We start from the raw sequence: 18,046 nt of genomic DNA, 5'->3' as shown, positions 1-18,046 counted from the left end.
ATATTGCATGGGGAGCCCATCCTAGAGCACTCAGTATTGCACAGGGACGTGGTCCCGGAGCACTTGGTATTGCCAAGGGAGCTCGTCCTGGTGCACTGGATATTGCCCAGGGACAACTGGTCTGATCCCGGCACGCTCAGTCTTGCACCAGGGAATCAAGGGACCATGTTCAGTGAGGGCCGACGGAGGCCAAACCCAGGGGAGGAGCTGGAAAGACAGAAGGAGAAGGGATAGTGCCTTTGGGAGAGCAATTGCTGAAGACGACGACGGGCAGCTCTTGTCAGGACTGGGTCTCTGCGAGAAAAGAGCGAGCGGGGGGAGAGGAGAAGGTCGGAAAGGAGATGATCTCCAAGAGAAATGAAGACTGAGAAGCATGGCCAGATTTCTGGCCAGGGAAACGAGTCCTCCTGCTTCCTGCTCTGTTCAGAGATGGAAGATTTGAAGGATTTTCTTTGCTGTAAATAGGATTGTACCAAAGAAATGTTCAATGCATTCTTTTTTTTTCTTTATTCTCCCTCCAAGTAAATAAGAAAGCAGGCTCCTCGAGGGCCTGGATATTGGCAGCTGTAGGAATTCAGGGACACTGGAAATGTCTTTGCCAGGTTTTGGAACATATTGCAGAGAATTCTTTAGGCAGAATGATACCTTCACTGGAGATTTATGCCACAAAGCTCGTGTCTCGCTGAAAAAGGGCCTGCTCAGCCAGAAGCTAAATTCCCACTCACAACTGAGACAAAAACTAGTTGTTAGCACAAAGATCCAGCAGCAGGAAGCCGGTTCTGTGAAATTTGTCATGTCTGTGTTGTCCAGGGAACTCGTCCTGGAAAAGCGGCTGCAATGGGCCCCGCAGCTCCCGCGCGCGGCGCCCGCCCGGCACGGAGCCCAGGCAGCCCGGCCGTGACTGCGGCCTCCTTGTGAAACCTGGAGGCTCCGAGCGCCCTGAGAGCCGCAGCCTCACTGCAGACCTCGCTTTGCCTCTCTGCTAAGGGGACGTGGTTGTAGGGACAGCGCGGGGAGCCCCAGCATCCCCAGACCGGCCCGGGAAGGCTGTTCTGCAATGCGCTCCTCAATGCTGCTTTGAGCAGCCCCGGCGGCGCTGGCGCGTGCTGCTCCCCGTTGTTTGCTTTGTGGGCTGTTTGCAGGCCTGACCCCCACCCCCAATAAGGTTTCAAGCCGAACACTTTCTTCCTATTTCCCGAGCCCGTCACGTCCCAGGCTGGGGGGGACTTTGCAAGGTCGCCGTGTAAATGGGTGTCAGCTCCCGTGGCGCGGGGCAGGCGCCGCCGGAATTGCGGAGGGAAGCGGATCAGCAGCGTGGCGATGTGTCGGAGCGCGTCTCGGCACACTCCGGTGCGCCTGTGATGGGTGTCTGCTCGAGATGTGCCCTTCCTCTCCTCTGCACGGATTTCTTGTAGAGCTGCCTGGAACTCGGAGGCTGCCAAGAGAAGAAAGCATAGCAGTGGTGTTACTTATTTCATGTAAATGCAGGCTTTGTATATAGGCTGTGTGTGCTCAGCATTGAAAGTGCCCGGAAATGAGACTGGGAATCATTTCTCCTGATGGATCTCCAGGCACATAAGCACTTCCGCGGCAGGCAACAAACTGGTATCCTTCATTCCCGTGCACTCACACACAGAGCCGTCAAGAATTCACCCCTCAGGGTGACACTTGCCCTTATCCCTGAGGTCCTTTTGCGTATCCCTGCAGTAGGTTACCTGTGCGGAGCCGGGGTCAGTATATTCCTCCCCAGCACCCCAGCACGGCAGCAATTCCCAGCAGCAGCGGCAGCCTCTTGGCGGCAAGGAGAGGGGCGCTCGAATCTGCAAGGCCGAAGGGGAGCAGCGTTAGCCCGAGCCCCTGCGCCGGGCACGGCCGGTGACTCCCAGGGTGGCCAGGCAGGGATGGCCCCTTCCTGGGGCCGAGAGCTGCAGGGCCCGGGAGCGGGAGCGCGGCTGCCGCTAGATGTCAATGTTCCTGCAGGAATCGCAGCGCAGCTCCTGCGCCAGGGAAGCGCAGCCCCGAGGGGCCGGGGGCCCTGTCCCCACAGAGCGCTCACCCAGCATGGGCTGCGTGACGTGCAGGGACCCGTCGTGGGGCTCGGGGACGATGCCCAGCAGCTCGCAGAGCAGCGCGTACACGTGCACGCTTTCGAAGGGCTCCACCAGCAGCCCGCGCTTGAAGGCTGGCCCCACGGCACGGAAGATGGTTTTCATGTTCATGTCCTCGTTGTCGAAGCCGTGTTCCCCCTTGTTGAACTGCACCTTGAATCTCTGAAAGGCAGAGAGGATGTGAGTGCCCGAAGCGTCAGGCTGGGGTTCAGCACCCCAAAGTGCAGCCCCACGAAGGCAGCAGTCACCCAACAGAAGCCCTGCTGCGTCTTCCACCCGCCTTGCGCGTGGGTCTTGAGCACCCCGTTCTGATTGTCTGAACAAGAGAGAAAGGAAGAGCTGGAATTTCTGATTGCAGGGGGACTAATCGAAATGAAGGCACAATTCCAGTAGGTACTGGAATGATGCAAAAAGAAGGATAGATAGAGGGAAAGACAGTGAGGTGTGTCTGCACATGCGTCTTACCCCATGGATCACATATCCTGGATCACTATACATCAAGAGCGGGGTGATACGGGAATTATTGGCATAGTGGAGTCTCTTTGGAAACTCTTCTTTCTTGTATACGTGTAACTTTGGGTGGGCATTTTTCAGCACTGTGTATACATGCTCTAGTTTTCCTTCTTTGGGCACCAGGAGCCCATTTGGTCCGTAATCTAAGAGTTCAAATTGGATGTCACTGAAGGTGAAGTTTTCCACTGTCCGGAGGTGAATTTCATTGGTCTTTATGACGGTGTCCATGCCGTGGTCAGACGTGATGATTAGGTTGAGGTTTGATTCTAGGCCGCTTTCGGCGATGCGTTGCCGCAAGTAACCCACCGTCCTGTCCACCTGGCTGACCATGTTCTTCCTCTCTGTGGATTCCGGGCCGTACTTGTGTCCTGTGGAATCTGGCTCGCCAAAGTAGAGGGCAATGAAGTCCAGGTTGTGCACCGTGAACCATTCCATGACGGTGTCGATGTTCTGCCTCCAGTTGTTTTCATTGCTGTAGTTGAACAAAAGCGGCTCTACCATCTTCATATTCACTTCTTCCCCTTGATACGTTGCTTTTCCTCCAGGGAAGTAGATGGAGCCGGTCTTTAATCCCTGTTAGAGAAGACATTTCAGGGCATACATTCACTTGAGCTCACTCTGCAGAATCTCCCCATCTTTCAGCACAACCAACTACTTGTGTGGCTGGTTCATTCAACCCCATGATGTCTAATTCTGCCTCTAATGAGGTTGTCCTGCATATTGCCGATTAAAACTGGTTCATCAAAAATACTGCCTTTCCCAACATTCCTGTGAATCTCATTCTGCCAGGAACAGCAGGTTTAACTTTAGAATAGACCCCACTTGTGTCTTATGTGGATTCTCCAGCATTAAGGTGTGCTGAACTTGAACCGTATGAGCAGTCACCCTAAAGCCTGGATCTGGTGGGGAAAAGCAATATGTTTATGTCTTATTGGGCAGGTCTTGGTCTTCTCTCAGAGTCAGAGCCAAAACCTACCGAGCTCCAAGGAAGCCTTGCTCGGGAACGGGAGCTCAGCCCCTTGCAGAGCCCTGAGAGAGCCTGAGGAGAGAGCTGAACCTCAATGCATTAAAGCTTGGGCTCATTTCGCTCTTTCAAGAACTAGTTGAGGTTTCCTCAAGCAGGAAATGAATAACCTGTTTTAGAAATATCTTAATAAAGCTGAAATGCATCTTTTTTTTTTCTCTCTCTCTTTTAAATAAATGCTCATAATTACTCCTGCCAGAGCCTGGGGGTTTAGCTTCTTGCTGTCTAATTAGTGTGCCGTTTGCAGCACGGATGTCAGCCCGTGGCCGCTGGAGATGGTGCCGGTCGCTCGGGCTGGTGCCGGTGCCGGGTCCGGTGCCGGCGGCGCCGCTCACCTGCCGCTGCGCTGTGATCCAGAGGGGCAGGCTGCCGTTGTCCCACCAGCTCGCCACCCCCTGCGTGTGGTAGTAGGGCAGCTTCTGGCCCGTGCTGCTGTTGAACCACATGTTGTGGATCACGCCGTGGTTCTCGATGTACCTCCCTGGCGGGAGAGAGGGACGAGGTGGGGGTGAAAGGGGCTGCACCCGGGGGTCTCCTGTGCCCACCCCGAGTCGCTCACTCGTGCACTGAGCAAATGGGCAAATCACGGAGTGCCGCCCTGCCCCTTTTCCCCTTCCTCTGCTACCCCCTTGCCTTGGTTTTGCCCTTTTCCTGCCCCTGACTCTGGGCTGGCACAAGGCGGGGTCCCTGGCAGCAGGGCTGATGTTGCCTAGGGAATGCCCATCCCTCACTTCCACAGGGAGTCCGTGGCCCTCAGGAACGTGACCTGGATAACGGCTCCTCTCCTGGAAGCACAGGTGCATCCTGCAATTCCTCCAACCTTTTTCTTCACATTTGGGCCCGCAGATGCTGCATTTATCTAATCACTGTGGGTTTTTTCCTTCCTCTCTTCACAGAAATCCTTGTTAGGAATGAGACTTGTGCTTCGTGCTAATACATTTCACATCATTGTTATTATTCTGGTCCTCAAGACTGCACAGTTACTTGGGCACGATATCCCAGGCCTCTTTGCATTGACGCTGCCTCTTTGTCTGCTCTCATGAGCAGATTTCATTAGCACGTTACACTCCTTTATGCCGGGGTTATTAATGAAAATCTTAAATAAGATTGGCTCCCCAATGGATTCTCCAGGAATTCCCCGTTACCCTCTCCCCAGCCCGTAGCCTCCGTTCAGCATTACCTGCCCTTGTCTTCCCTGCAGCCAGGTACTCACATCAGAGATTTTGGCCTAATACTCATCTACTTCTTAACTAATGATTTCCCATGTGGCATCATATTAAATACATTACCGAAGTCCAGAAAGATTAGATTTACTGCATTTCCCTCGTCTAAAAACCATTTATCTTATAAAAGGAGGCTCCCGGTTAGTCTGGTGCTATTTCCCTTTGATAAATACAGGTCCGGTTCTATTGCTATTTACCTTCGATAAACACAGGTTCGGTTCTATCGCTTTGTGTTGTGTCGCCCTGTCCTCCTGGATTCTAGAGCTGTGCGTGCTGCCGATGCCAGGCAGCAGCCAGGGCTGGTCTGCACGACTTGCCTTACCTATAGCGGAGCCTTAAGCTCCATGTCCTGCAGGCGACCCGGCTGCTTTGGACGCGCGGCCGGCGGGGACTCACCCGTGAGCAGCGTGAAGTGGCAGGGGCTGGTCATGGTGGCAAAGGCCGGCGTCATGTAGCGCGCCTTCACGCCCGCCGCGGCCAGGGCGTCCAGGTTGGGGGTGGCCACGTCCTGGTCGTAGTTCCAGCGAAAGCCGTCGAAGGAGACGAGCAGCAGCTTGCTGCGGCCGGCCGCCTGCGGCACCGGGGCGCACTGCGCGGCCCCGAGCACACCCAGCGCGAGCGCCAGCGAAGGGAACATCTCGCCCTCCAAGTCCTGACGCTCGGAGTGCTCCCGTTAATATGTGCGGGAGGGAACGAAGTTCCTTTCTTATCTAATCTTGCAATTGCTGGTCAGGTGCATGGCTTCGGCCAGTGCTGCACTTCAGAATGAGCCTCGTGCTTTTGTCTCGCTGAAGTGGAGTGGCTGTGCTTCTCCGCAGGATCAAGCACCAGACCTGTCTCCTCCACTAGTGCAATTTGGCATTATTTTAATTCTTATGAATGCAAGGAGGTGCTGATGTGCCTGCTACAGGCAGCCTGTATGAAAGCTCCATCCACAGCAGGATGCTGTGCCGGCCAGGGGCCATCCTTCACCCCGTGCCGTCCCCTTGTAGCCCTTTGCTGTATCCCCTCCATAGCCCGGGCTTTTGCTGCGCGCTCTTTGCTTGGCAGGAACCTCTCGAGGTGCTGCAGTGTGGGCAGTGGTTGCTGTGGGTCCTGGAGGATGTCCCAGGCACGTTAACGGGGGGCTCATCCTCCTGCTGCAGGGCAAGGGAGCTCATTGCATGGACAGAAAGAGGGCCATGGGCTGTGCTGAGATGGGACAGCAGCACTGAGAGGGGAACCTAAGCGGGGACTAACTCAGTGATGTCTCCTGCTGCACTTCGGTGTCCAAACTGGGAAAAAGCCCCTGAGGACACAGAGGTCGTGGGTAAAGGTGTCACGGAATCCGGGAGCTGAGGGTCCCGCCAGTGCCAGTACCTGGAGCAATGGCAGCAGAAGTGTCCGGAATGGCAGGCAGCTTTCAGGAGCAGGGGGCTCTTCCCTTGGACCCTGCTCATGCCTGAGACCCCCAGAGCGTGAACCTGTACCCAGGCTTGCTTGAAGCTGCTGTGTCCCCTGAGCCCGGCTCCCGCGGCCGTGGAGCCCCCGCTGCCTCCGTGGGAGCTGCAGCAGGTCCGTGGGTGCCGGCCCGGGCTGCGGGACCGTGACCCCGCATCCCCTCTGCGCACTGCTGAGCTTCGTTATATCAATGCTGAATTTTATCAATGTCTGCAATTTTTATGACTTCTCTGGGGTTTTATCATTGCTGATGAGTCATTTCTCAGCAAAACAGAGTTTAAGGCTTTTGTAGAGTTATGTAACAGAGGTTGACACGGCTCCGCCGGATCTGAACTTTCAAACTTTGTGTCTTTGCTCATCCTCCTCTCTCCTCAGATACCCAATCTATTTGTTAGCCTGCTTCCTAGCGGCCAAGCCATCACTCTCACTTGCCAAGCACCGTCTGCTCAGCCCTGTGCGGGCTCATCTGGCCGAGTTTCTCTCAGGGTGAGCTGGGCAGAGCAGACTCGTGTCCATGCCCAGGGCTGTTGGACCGCCGGCTTCCCAGGCTCCTTCCACGCGCAGACTTCCAGCCGTCCTCTGGCTGCTCCTCGTGCTGGGCTTGGGGTGTGGAGGTGCCCATGTGAACCCCGTGTGACCTGGTCGCTCCTCCCTGGCCCGCAGTAGCCTCTCCATGGGGCATCAGTGTCCCAGTGCCACCTCTCCCAGTGTGCCAGTGTCCCATGACCCGTGTGCCCATGCGCCCATGTCCTGTGTGCCTGGGCTCGGCCCTTCCTGGAGTCACCTCGTGTCCGGGAAAGCTGCTGCCAGCAGGGAAACCAGCCCTGCCGCTTCCCACCCGCCTTGGGAGCTGCTTCCTTATCAGGCTTTGCTGCCTGCCCCACGGTCTGATATTGTCCTTTCCTGCTCCGCGAGGACAGCGAGGGGCCTGCCAGGCGCTGAGGGTTTAAAGGGCTCGCATCATAAAGATATTATCATTTAGCCAGCTGGGAAGCCCTAAGGATCCTGTGTGCTGTTCCCAGGTGAGTTAGCAAGTCCCCATGCCATTACTAAGAGCACATGGAAGGTGCTGATAAGTTATCGTGCCTTTCAGCTCCATTGGGGAGGCGAGAGGATAGACAGAAGGAATCATTGCTCTAATCTCTGAGGAATACCTGCTAATAGTAGTGTTTTAAAGCACTCTTAGATATTGGGTATCTAAGGAGCACCAGGCACAGATAAGCAGCATTACCTTTGGCCGCCCTACCTGGAGAAACTATTGATCTGCAGTTATTAAGGCTGATGCAGCTGATCTTGCCCCCCAGCACTCCGGGCTCTTATTCCAGGGGCAGATGTGTCTGAGGGTCTGTGGTCGCCCCCAGAAGGTTCATTAACCACCTCTGCGCACTGGGACTTTCTTCATTTCTGTGCCTTGTGGCTCTAAGCGCCTTATGGGCTGGAGCTGTCCTTCCTCATAGTTTTGTGCAGCAATCAACACAGCTAAGACAGATTAAGGTGCTATAAAACAAAAATCATGAGTACAAATCAGTTATCTGCCAGTGATACAACCCTGGTTTATCAGAAATTCAGAGGCCAAGCCCCACTTCCTTGCAAAAACAGAGATGTCAAACACCCTTCGGGTGCAAATGCAGCTTCCCTGCGCTCAGCCAGGGCTCACTGAGCTGGAGTGCTCACTCCCCTTAGGCAGCTCCGGCGAGGAAAGCTGGGCTCCTTTTGGATGTCCCTTTGCTTGGGGACAGGGGTCTGTGCTGGCTCATGGTGGCAGAGACTGGACGGTTGCAGGTTTTGGGAGAGAGAGGTTTGGATTTTGCTTTGTTTTTACACAATAATTAAACTGCAAAATTCCCAGGGAATTTTGCAACATGCAGGCCACCACCTGAAGTACTTGAAAACCAGAAACTCCACACTTTGTCACGGTCACTTGGCTCCCAGGACAGGTGCATGAAGACATTAATTACCCACATTTCTGGGGCTACTTCCTGGTAACGGGATTAATGAGGAGGCACCTGAGTAAAGCTCCACAGGTGAGAGCTTGGTGGCAGGCAGGAAGGGAGGGGTCGTGGGTGTTTTATAGGTGCCTTTCATGGGGGTTGCTCTGTTTGCAGCAGTGGGGAGGCAGCTGCAGAAGGTGGGACAACCAGCTGGATCCCAGTGTGCTGGAGCTGCCTTGGAGGAGGTAAGAGGGATGTCCTTGGACTGTGGGCAGGTGCTTTCCTTAGGATGAGCCTTACCTGCAGTCTTCATGAGGGAAGGTCCCTCTTTCCTGGTGTTTTTCAGGGTATTGGCTTAGGACAAAATTACAGACTGAAACAGCAATGTTGTATGCTAATGCAGTGGATGGACTGATGGAAAACAAGTGTGTGCCAAGGAATTGGGATGCAGGGTAAGAAAGTGCTGATGTTAACCTGCAGGTCTGGAGCAGAGCAGCTAGGAAAGCGTGTGGTGTGTGTAACCCAAGCCAGCAGCAGCCCCAGGCTTGGCCTGCTCCCTGAGGCAGATGGAAGGAGGAAGGTGCTCAAGCCAAGTGCCTTGGAACAGGGACAAGGAGGAAAGCTTGGGCTGCCGCAGGGAGAGAGGCAGTGCTGCTCGGGCAGGACCTGTGTGGGTCCCTGAAGGCAGGAGCTCACACCTCGGTGTGCACAGAGTGCTCTGAGAGCCTTCGAGATGGGCAGGAGCAGAGAGGAGCTGTGGCTTTTGGTGGCACCTCAGCCCTGGTGTGAAGACCCCCATTGCCCGCAGGCTGCGGGTGCAGGGTGGTGACTGTGGTAGGGCTGGTAGAGCTGCAGCCCCCTTGCTTGCTGTGCACGCTGCAGAGTCCCTGCACCTTCCAGGTCACTGCGCTAAAAGGTGGGTTGTCACTTGGCTTTGAGCACGTGGAGGTGGCCTGCTGCTTTGTGTCATTGCTAGCAGCGTTAATCCTGCTCACACCTCCCCGAGTGATCTGTGCAACCGGAGCCCTGCTTGGAAGAGCTGCCCTTCCTGGCACAGAGCAGAAGCAGCCTGGGGCAGTGCTGGGGTTTCCTGCGTTCCCCCGAGCACAGCGACGAGCACAGTGGTCACGTGCGGGCAGACGTGCAGCAGGGGCAGACGTGCAGCAGGGACGCAGGTGCTCTGTGGAGGAGCCGTTTGCTGGGCTGCCCGCCGTGCAGCCGCGGTGAGGGGCTCTGCTGCAGCCTGGCCGCCAGATGATGCTCTTCTGCCGCGCCGGGGAGCGGGGTCTGCAGGACTGGGGGCGGCAGCCCCTGCTGCTGCCTCTGCCCCTTTCCGGGGTGGTCTGGGCTTGGGTGGGGAAGTGCCCACTGGGTGCCGTGGGCTGTGTGTGGAGCAGCGTGGTGGAGACAGTGCCTGAGCATGGCTAAGGGTGGCTGCTGGGGCTGGACGGGTGCTGCGCGAGGAGCTGGGGAGGTGCTTGGGAGCCACCGCTCTGCCAGGAGTGTCCTTCCCGTTTGGATGTTTGCCTGATTTTCTATTATCAGCTGGGATGGGATGTTTGCCATCTGCCTCTTCTAGGAGAGATTGTGCTGCTGGAGAGCTGCTGAATGCAGCCAGGCTTGGTCGGGTGTAGGGGGAGGTCTGAGCCCTCCTGCAAGAGGGAGCCATTTGGAGCTACCCAAGGACAACACTGGAGTCTGGAGCAGGGGGTCGTATCCTGAGAGCCCCTTCTATGTCTGGATCACCAGGTGGCTGCCCCTGTTTTGCTGCTTGGACTTGGGAATAGAAGGAAATGTCTGAATTGCAGCCTATAGCAGGCAGGATTGGGTGATGTGTAACGATGGACTATGGCTCCTGTTGCAAAGCAGGGATTGGGGACCATGGTTTTGACTCTAGTGGGAGAAAGGAGCTTTTCTCACATCCTCTTCATGTGTGCACTTGGAAACTCTGCCTTAAGCCCAGCTCTGGCCATAGGAACTGGCACAGCATCGAAGCCCAGAGTGGGGTAGCGGAGGCCAGGAGCAAGGCTGAAGGCAGCAGGGAGCTGGGCTGGCTGCGGCTCGGTGGGTGGCTCAGGCTGGCCCCACACTGGGTGCCGATGCTCCCCCAGGCACCAGGGACTTGCGGCCAGGGCTGTCAGCTGCAACAAGACCCAAAGCCCATTCCCAGCCTGGCACTGTCTGCTTTTCTGAGTAGGGAAATGCTCGAGGGTTGAAAATCAAGCCTCCCTGTCCCGAGGAAGGCCCCATGTGTGGTGACTCAGCCGAGAAGTGGCACCAAGCAGACGGTCTCCAAGCTCCCCAGGTCAAGGTGAGGGCCTGGGCAGACCCTGACGCAGCAGGAGCTCTGCTTACTTGGGGCTGATATGACACCTTCTTGGGTCACTACACACACGCTCAATAGCTGAGCTGTTCCTCTCCCTAGGCTGCGCCTTGCAGCGATGAACGGTGCTGAATTCCCTGCAGCCTTTGGCCCGTGGGGCTGTTTCAGCTGTGGCCACTTGCTCTTTGCATTAAAGTGAGTCTTGCAAGGCTCTAGTCTTTTCCTTGTCGCTGGAGGTCCTGTCCCTCTTGCACTCAATATTGCTGCTCTTGCTGTTACTCCTATTTGCTCCAGAGTTCACAGATGCTATTTGTGGTTTGTCACTAGGCTTGTCACCATGCCACTACCCGAGCTCTTGCTTCTGCTCCCTAAGCGGGGAAATCAGTGGCCTGAGGAGAGGGGCAGGGTCTCCCCATCTCCCGTGGCTGCAGCCCGGCTCTGCTCTCCACTTGGGACCCTTCCTCTGCTGCTCAGTTAAGCTCAGTATCGACCTCTTCATCTGAGCCCAGGGCTCTTTCTCAGCTTTCTTAGCTAATGGCTGTGTCTGCCTCCCATTGATCCTCAGCTGCAGAGCTCATTGATTAAGTACATTTCTTATTATCCTTAATAGTATTTTACTCCTCTCTGTGCTTACCTCGAGGCAGATGCTCACCCTGTGCTTCTGCCCGCCAGCAGGAGCAGGAGAATTCCTGTGCTTGGAGACGCGGCCTCCCCTGTGCCCACCCTGCTCCGCTCCCTTCTGTCACCACACCTGCTTCCTCCTTCTGCCAGGCTGGCCGCCTCGCTCCCGCTTTCCCTGCTTGCCTTTCCTGCTGGCCCAGGACCAGCCCTTTCCCTTCTGTCTTCCAGATCTTTATCCTTTGGTGCCCGCTCCCACCTCCAGCTTGGAGATGTGATATTCCCTGTCCCCTATAAGAGGATAAGCGACAAGGCAGGCACTGTTTCAGATGCGAGAGGGGGCCTGGAGTCCTCTCGAACAGCCCCTTGTACCCTGCACAGCTCCTTGCACACCCTGGTGGCATCGAGCTCCCTGCCAGGCTCCTGCCCTTCCCATCCGTCTGAGCCTCCTTCCCTGCCCTTGGCTTTAGGACCCCCTGTGTGGCCTTTCTGGAGTGACCAGGCTGCTTTTTTGGAGCATCCTGACTGCCTGTCTGGGCTGCAGCTCTCGCTAGGAGCCAGTCACCCCAGCAGTTCCAGTACCTCTATGCTACCCCGTGCCTTTTATTTTTAGGGGGCGACCCCCCCAGCCAGAGCACCACGTTGTCTCGCCTCCCCCCACGTGATCACCTTCACGCTCAACACGCAGTGCATGTTGCCTCGCTCTGCCTCACCTCCTTTCAACTCCCTTGCATGCATCATTCAAAAGCCATAACATTATTGGGCATAAAATATTTACTTAACTGAGCTTCTTGCAAATATTCCCCTCCATTATTTTTCTTCCTTTTGGGAGCACCACTGTGCTCTCAAATGGCTTCTTTTAAATAATACAACAAGAACATATGAACACCCAGTTGTCTTTTTCTTCTCTTGAAATACCCATAAATATAACGGTGCCACCAGTCCATTACAGCTGCAACAGCACCGTGGCATAGTAACACAGGACCAGCCTGCACGATTGCCTTGCTTTGGAGAAGGACGGGTAGGGATGCTGGAAGGGCTTTGTTTGGGAAGGGAGCATATATGCGTGAGAAGATCTGACATGAAGGGCATTAATATTCATTAAGAAATGCTCCTTTCCAAAGGAGTATCTGAAATTTAGCAGAGGGAATGCAAGCGTGAGCTCTCCCAGTCAGATCACAGCTATGATGCTGGGGCAGCTGCTCTGATCTAAATCCCCGATGGCAGCTTAAATGGTTGGTCCTGGAGAGCCCAGCCTGAGGAGCTGCTGTTCCCACGGAAGGCAGCAGGATGGACAAGCTCTCAGCATCCCTTAAATAGCAGTCTTGAGGTTCTGGGGAGCTCGAGGCCGTTAGAACTGAACAGGGACTCTTAGGGAAGCGTGCGTTTCGGATGGTGAGCTGGTTCCCGCTGGGATTGGGGTTACTGGGCTGTACAGCTGCAGTGTGTGGCACTCGGGGCAGCGGGAAGGGCCTAGGCTGGACCTGGCTGTAGGATCCGGCGCTGTGATGGGTCTGTCCCCCGCGGTCCCCCCCGGGTCCCCCGCGGTCCCCCCCGGGTCCCCCGCGGTCCCCCCGCTGTCGCCGCTCCGGCTGCGCCGCGCTCGGCGCTGTCCGCGGTGCTGACTGCCCGCTCCCGGTGCTCCGGCCTCCCGCTCCTCCCGAAATTCCTCCCGCTGCTTCCCGCCCTTCAACGCAGTCTAGCGGTGTTTTAACGGCGCGTGCCTTTGCTCCCTATTGATCCGGCCGTTTCTATCAATACGTGCCCAGAGGCATAATCCTCTCCATTCCCACTCTGGAAGGAGGAAGGGGATCGTAGGGCAGACCAGGAGCCTCCCTCTGGCCCCAGGCAGCCAGTGCTGCTTGGAAAGGCTTGACTGATTCCTGCTGTTCCTGCCACATTTTCACAATTTTTTTTCCCTTCTCTTGAAGTTATCTCAGAGAGAGAAAGAAATTCCAATGGAACGGAAAAGCCGTGAAAAGAGAGAGCATTCTCTTAAAGAAAGAGTGCAGGGCAGGGGAAAGACTGTTCTTATACATGTCACTGTCATTGCCCTCGTGTGATCTGACCCCTGGGATTTTGCTGCCTATAAAGAATTGGGTATTTAAATAAAGTGTTCTCTGAGGAGGAGGAGGGGACGTGTGTGAAGTCCCCTCCACCCAGGAGAGCCGGTCTATGGGTCTGTGAATTTAGTATCTGCCTAGGACAGTCTCCTCTGCTTACAGTTATTAGCAATATCTGGGACAATAAAATCTAAGGTTGATTGGACTGAGTTGTGGAAGAATCCTGCAATATAAGTGACAGGGTGGTAAAATGGAAGATGAAATTTGATGTTGCTGAGTCCAAGTAACACAGATGAAAACACATCCTTAACTATGCAAACATAAAGTAGGTCTTTAATATTTACTGTTCAGGAAAAGAGATTTTTGCAGCCACTGCGGACAGTTTTATGAAAATGTCATCTTAGTGCCCAGTGTCAGTCAAATAGGGCAAGCTGATTGCTGGTGCTTGTTAGGAGAGGCTGAAACCAAAACGGGCAGCATCATTACACCGAGGTGTATTGCAGTGTCGCAGTGCAAATGCTGTGTGCGGTTTCAGTTGCTCAGTCACAAAAAGGAAATGGTTGATCTAGAAAGGTAAAGAGCAGGTTGACGGGGTGATCAAAGGCACAGAGCAGCTTCTGAGACTGACAAATTAGGGCTCTCTTGGTTAGAAAAGAGGCAATAGTGGTGAGAAATGGGTAGAGTTCTGTAAATTCAGGAGTGATATAAAGATGATCAATAGGAAATGAATATTCACCTTCTCAAATAGATGCATCAAATGAAATGACCAAGCAACAGGTTTAAAACAAGCAGGGATTTTTTTTTTCTTTTTCTTCCCATGCAGTTAATTTTGTTTTGGAACTTTGGTTTCGGTACCACAGGGTGGTTGGGGGGACCGACAGCGCCGGGTTCAGAATGCGATTGGAGGAGTCCACGGAAGATGGATGCATTATTAGCTGTCAAACACACTGTGATGCACCCCCTGGCTTGGGAATGTCCTGCTTCCCACAGCCCCTTGCTGTGGCTTAGGCAGGGGAGAACAGGCTGCTTGGGAGGTGCCCGCAGCTTGATCGAGGCCGAGCAGATGCACTGAGCCTCGCTCAGGGCTTTGCTGAGCTCCCACCCTGCCCACAGGGCTCCCGGAGGCTGCTGGTGTCCTGCCCATCCCACACCCCCATCTCCCAGGAGAGAAGATGGATCGAGGAGCTGTAAACACAGGCTGGATACGGCCCCATGGGGCTGCTCAGGCAGTAGGAAACGGGGAGGGATCAATGGTGAAATGTGGGACACACCAAGGCTGGAGTGCTGTGACAGAGCAGGACGTAGCTGGGCGCAGGGAATGGGTGGCTCGAGGCACACTTTTTCCCAAAGAACCCCACTTTGTGTCTCTTGTGTTGGCAGCTGTTGGAAACGTGTTGTGTTCCCCGAACGTTCCCCTTCCCATCTGAGCCTGGCTGGCCGTGGGCAGCCGGCCTCAGCTCCGCGCGCCGTCGAGGGCCGCTGAAGCGTTCCCTGCTCCGAGCAGAGCGAGCGGACCTTCCCTGTAAAGCCGGCAAATCCCCGCTCCCGAGGAGCAGTTAATTGATTTCCCTTTTCCTTGGCGCTGCGCTCCCCGCGGCTGTGCTGACACCCCGGCTGCCCGGAGAGCCGCGCGCCCCGGCTCAGCGGCAGGCAGATCCTGAAATTATTGATAAACACTCATTGGGGCTGGAGCCTGTAAATTGCTAGCAACCCCAGCGGATTTCTCTCTTGCCAGCATCATTTTTCTTGATGACAGCGTGTTCAGAAGTTTGTCAGGGAGGGGGCAGGGCCTCCTGGTAACTTTTTTGCTTTTCATGCATCAGTTCTTTTAAAAAGATCCCTGCATAAAAGGAGAGAGGAGAGAATCATGAGCTAGTGCCTGCAGTTATCTCTGTCCTCCAGCCTGTCCCCCAAAGAGCAATGGGCTGGGCTTGAGCCTCCTCTGAGCTTTATCCGCCCTGCATTTTCCCCCTCACAGGTCAACCCAGCTTTTCATTCCCGCTTAGTGGCTCTCCGGGCTCATGACTTTTAGATTCTGGCATGCCAGGTCACTGCTTTGGCCCCGGCTCCTGCAGCCTCGTGCTAGGGCTGCTCAAGGAGCCGGCCTGGCTGCAGCAGTGGACAGGAGAGCCCCTACACACCCTCGATTTAGGATCCCTTTTCCCAGGAGGAGTCTGGCTGCTCCAGGGGTTAGTGCTGCCTGGGAGCCGCGGTTGCAAAAACCTACTTGAACAGCTCTCATGGCAAGTTCCTTTCAGAGCAGCATGTAATTTTGTGCGTGCGTTGCCTTGTACCCGGCTGGCGCAGCGCATACAAATGCCTGTGGCACCGGGCTGTGTTGTGTCTCTAGCTGTTGCTCTCTCTAGAGCTCGGAGCATTTTTCTCTCTGCTAGGTCTGCTAATTAGTGGGAGGTTGTGGATCAGGAACAGAGGGAAATGTCCTTCTGTGGTTCTGGCACTAGAAATAATTGAGCCATTTTTCACCTATGGCCGATCACATTCTATCCTCATCTTGATTTTTCTCTTAATAGCTTGGGGATACTGTTGGCAGCCATGGGATTCACAACCATGTCCAAGCTTTTCGGTAATCACCTGGATTTCTCTCTGTAACTGGTTGCTGGTTTCTTCGCTCTTCAGCTCCTCCGGGGATGGAGAAGGAGCTTGTTTGAGCTGAGCTGTATTAGCTGTTGCTCTGCGGCTCCTCGGTCCCGTGCCCGGGGAGGGATGCAGGGCTGCATGCCCGGGGGCTGCAGCGAAATGGGCCGCTGTGCATCCCAGGAGCTGTTGCCTGGCAGGCCGGGTTGCTGCTCCATGCAGCCCTGTTCAAGCAGGTTTCCTGCAGCCTTTGCTCCCCTGGACACAGGCTCCTGCTCCTGGGGTGTTCCCCAGAGCTTCCCTTGGCTCTGCTTGCGGTGCAAGCAGCATCCGAGGTGGGAAACAGGGAGATACCTCCCTGCTGCCCGTGCACAGAGCAGCCCCGGGCTGTGTGCTCTGCTGCTGGGCAGGCGTTTGTCGGAGCCCCTCAGGGTGCAGGGACCCGCAGGAGGAGCCAACCCTCATCCCAGCACTGCCAAGCAGAGCCCTGGGGTCCGGATCCTGCCCGCAGACCCGCTCCGTGGGCGCCAGCGGCTGCTGGGGCTGCCTCGGCAGGAGCCGCGCCGCCTAATGAGCACATTCCTGCACAGCCAGCGCTCCCAAGCCGAGCAAATCCCCTATTACAGTTGTCATGGAAATTAGAAAGTGTGTCTGTTTGAGTTTCCTCCGCGCGGGGCTCCGTGTTCCCAGCGGTGTGCACATCAGAAAGGCTCTCGCGGCGCTAACGCGGGAGCAGCTCTCATTAGGGGCCGGGATTCTCCGTGGGCAGCCGGCGCTCTCCCCAGCCGAGCTGCCGCCGAGGGCCGAGTGCCACAGTTTAGCGTGTCAGGCTTCCGCGAGCCCCGGAAAGTGAAGATGTTCACGGCAAACTGAAAGGTGCGATTTATCAGTGCTGCTCCCCAGAGGCTCTGGGCCTGTCAGGCACTGAAAAATCACATACATCACCATGGGGGAGTGCTGCTGCTTCCTTTTTTTATTTTTTTTTATTTTTTTAGGCATTTTATTTATATAAGTATGGGAGCTCTGTGAGGCGAATGGAGTGGGAGCAGGGAAGGGTGGGAGCCAGTGCTGAGCGCTGGAGCTCTGGGGCTGAGGAGCTGCAGGGATGGATGGGTGGATGGGACTTGCATTTTCACACAGCATCAAGAAACCTTCCCCCTTCGTGTGCATTTTGGAGGCCTCAAAACTGAGATGTGAGCAGGCAAGTCTCCAGACTTTGGCGCTACTGAAAGGGTTTGGGCTCCTCTATCACCCTCTGTCCTCCACAAATCTCTGTGTATTCACAGGTATCTGGGTGTCTTTATATCTGCATGTTATAATTTTCCTTTCCAATGTTTATGGACCGTGGGATTGGAGCTGAATCATTTGCTTAATTGCTATCAAGCAAGGAAATGGGTTATAAAATTGCTGGGGGGAAAAAAATAGATCATTTTGGGGTAAATGGAGGGGATCAGGACTGATAGATATGAAGAGGAAGGGGAGGAAGGCTGGAGAAGAAAAGAAATGAAGGGGGAAAGGAGGAGAGACCAGAAATGGAGTAGTAGGCAGGAAAGGGGAGTGGAAAAGGCTGCTATGGGGTGCGGGGCCCTTTCCTTGGCCCCCCATGTCATCCTCCTTGCACGGCTCCCCGCTCTGCCCGTTGGCCACGTCGCTGCAACAAGGACTCGCTTTCCCATCTTTTAGTCTCCGTGCCACACATAAAAGCGCTCTGATGGCCGTGGCGTGATAGCAAAGACAGAACTTAATTTCACAGCATTTTCATGTAATACTCCATAAAACTGAGCAAATTTGCTGGAGTCCAAATCCATCTCATTATGCAGAGTCATTGAAAGGGAGGCTTTTAGATTCTGGGACTTGATGCTCAGCTAGGGGATGTTAGAGAAGAAGGGAAAAATAATTAATTAGGTGCTGCTCTGTGTCTTTGATCCTGCTTCGCCAGGCACATTAAATAAAACGCCTGGCTCATGACTAAACACTGCAGCGCGCCTGGGGTTTGCAACCCTGCTCGGGGCATCCTGCGTCTCGGATGTGAGCGGGGAATCCCTGTCCTCAGCCAGGAGCGGGATGGGAGCTGTGGGACAGGACAGGCAGGAGGAGCTGGAGCAGGATGGGAGCTGTGGGATGGGACAGGCGGGAGGAGCTGGAGCAGGATGGGAGCTGTGGGATGGGACGGGCGGGAGGAGCTGGAGCAGGATGGGAGCTGTGGGA

The 18,046-nt window shown here is 55.2% G+C and overlaps 1 protein-coding gene across 1 annotated transcript in view; it reads right to left on the bottom strand.

Annotated features, from left to right (window-relative positions):
- Positions 1 to 1,731: 1,731 nt before the first annotated feature.
- Positions 1,732 to 18,046, bottom strand: part of ENPP7 (ectonucleotide pyrophosphatase/phosphodiesterase 7) — a 53,552-nt gene continuing 37,237 nt past the window's right edge. Inside the window, exons 2-6 of the mRNA XM_026036841.1 lie at positions 5,265 to 5,520; positions 3,981 to 4,126; positions 2,574 to 3,194; positions 2,057 to 2,270; positions 1,732 to 1,820 (exon numbers count right to left, since the gene is read on the bottom strand). Of these exons, the coding sequence (XP_025892626.1) occupies positions 1,732 to 1,820; positions 2,057 to 2,270; positions 2,574 to 3,194; positions 3,981 to 4,126; positions 5,265 to 5,520 (1,326 nt within the window). The remainder of the gene's footprint in view (positions 1,821 to 2,056; positions 2,271 to 2,573; positions 3,195 to 3,980; positions 4,127 to 5,264; positions 5,521 to 18,046) is intronic.

This window comes from Nothoprocta perdicaria, unplaced genomic scaffold, assembly GCF_003342845.1.
Source record: "Nothoprocta perdicaria isolate Ctin4 unplaced genomic scaffold, notPer1 scaffold_187, whole genome shotgun sequence".
Lineage (NCBI taxonomy): Eukaryota > Metazoa > Chordata > Aves > Tinamiformes > Tinamidae > Nothoprocta > Nothoprocta perdicaria.
The sequence above is the reverse complement of the archived record's forward strand: the minus strand, read 5'-3'. Positions and strand labels throughout refer to the sequence as shown.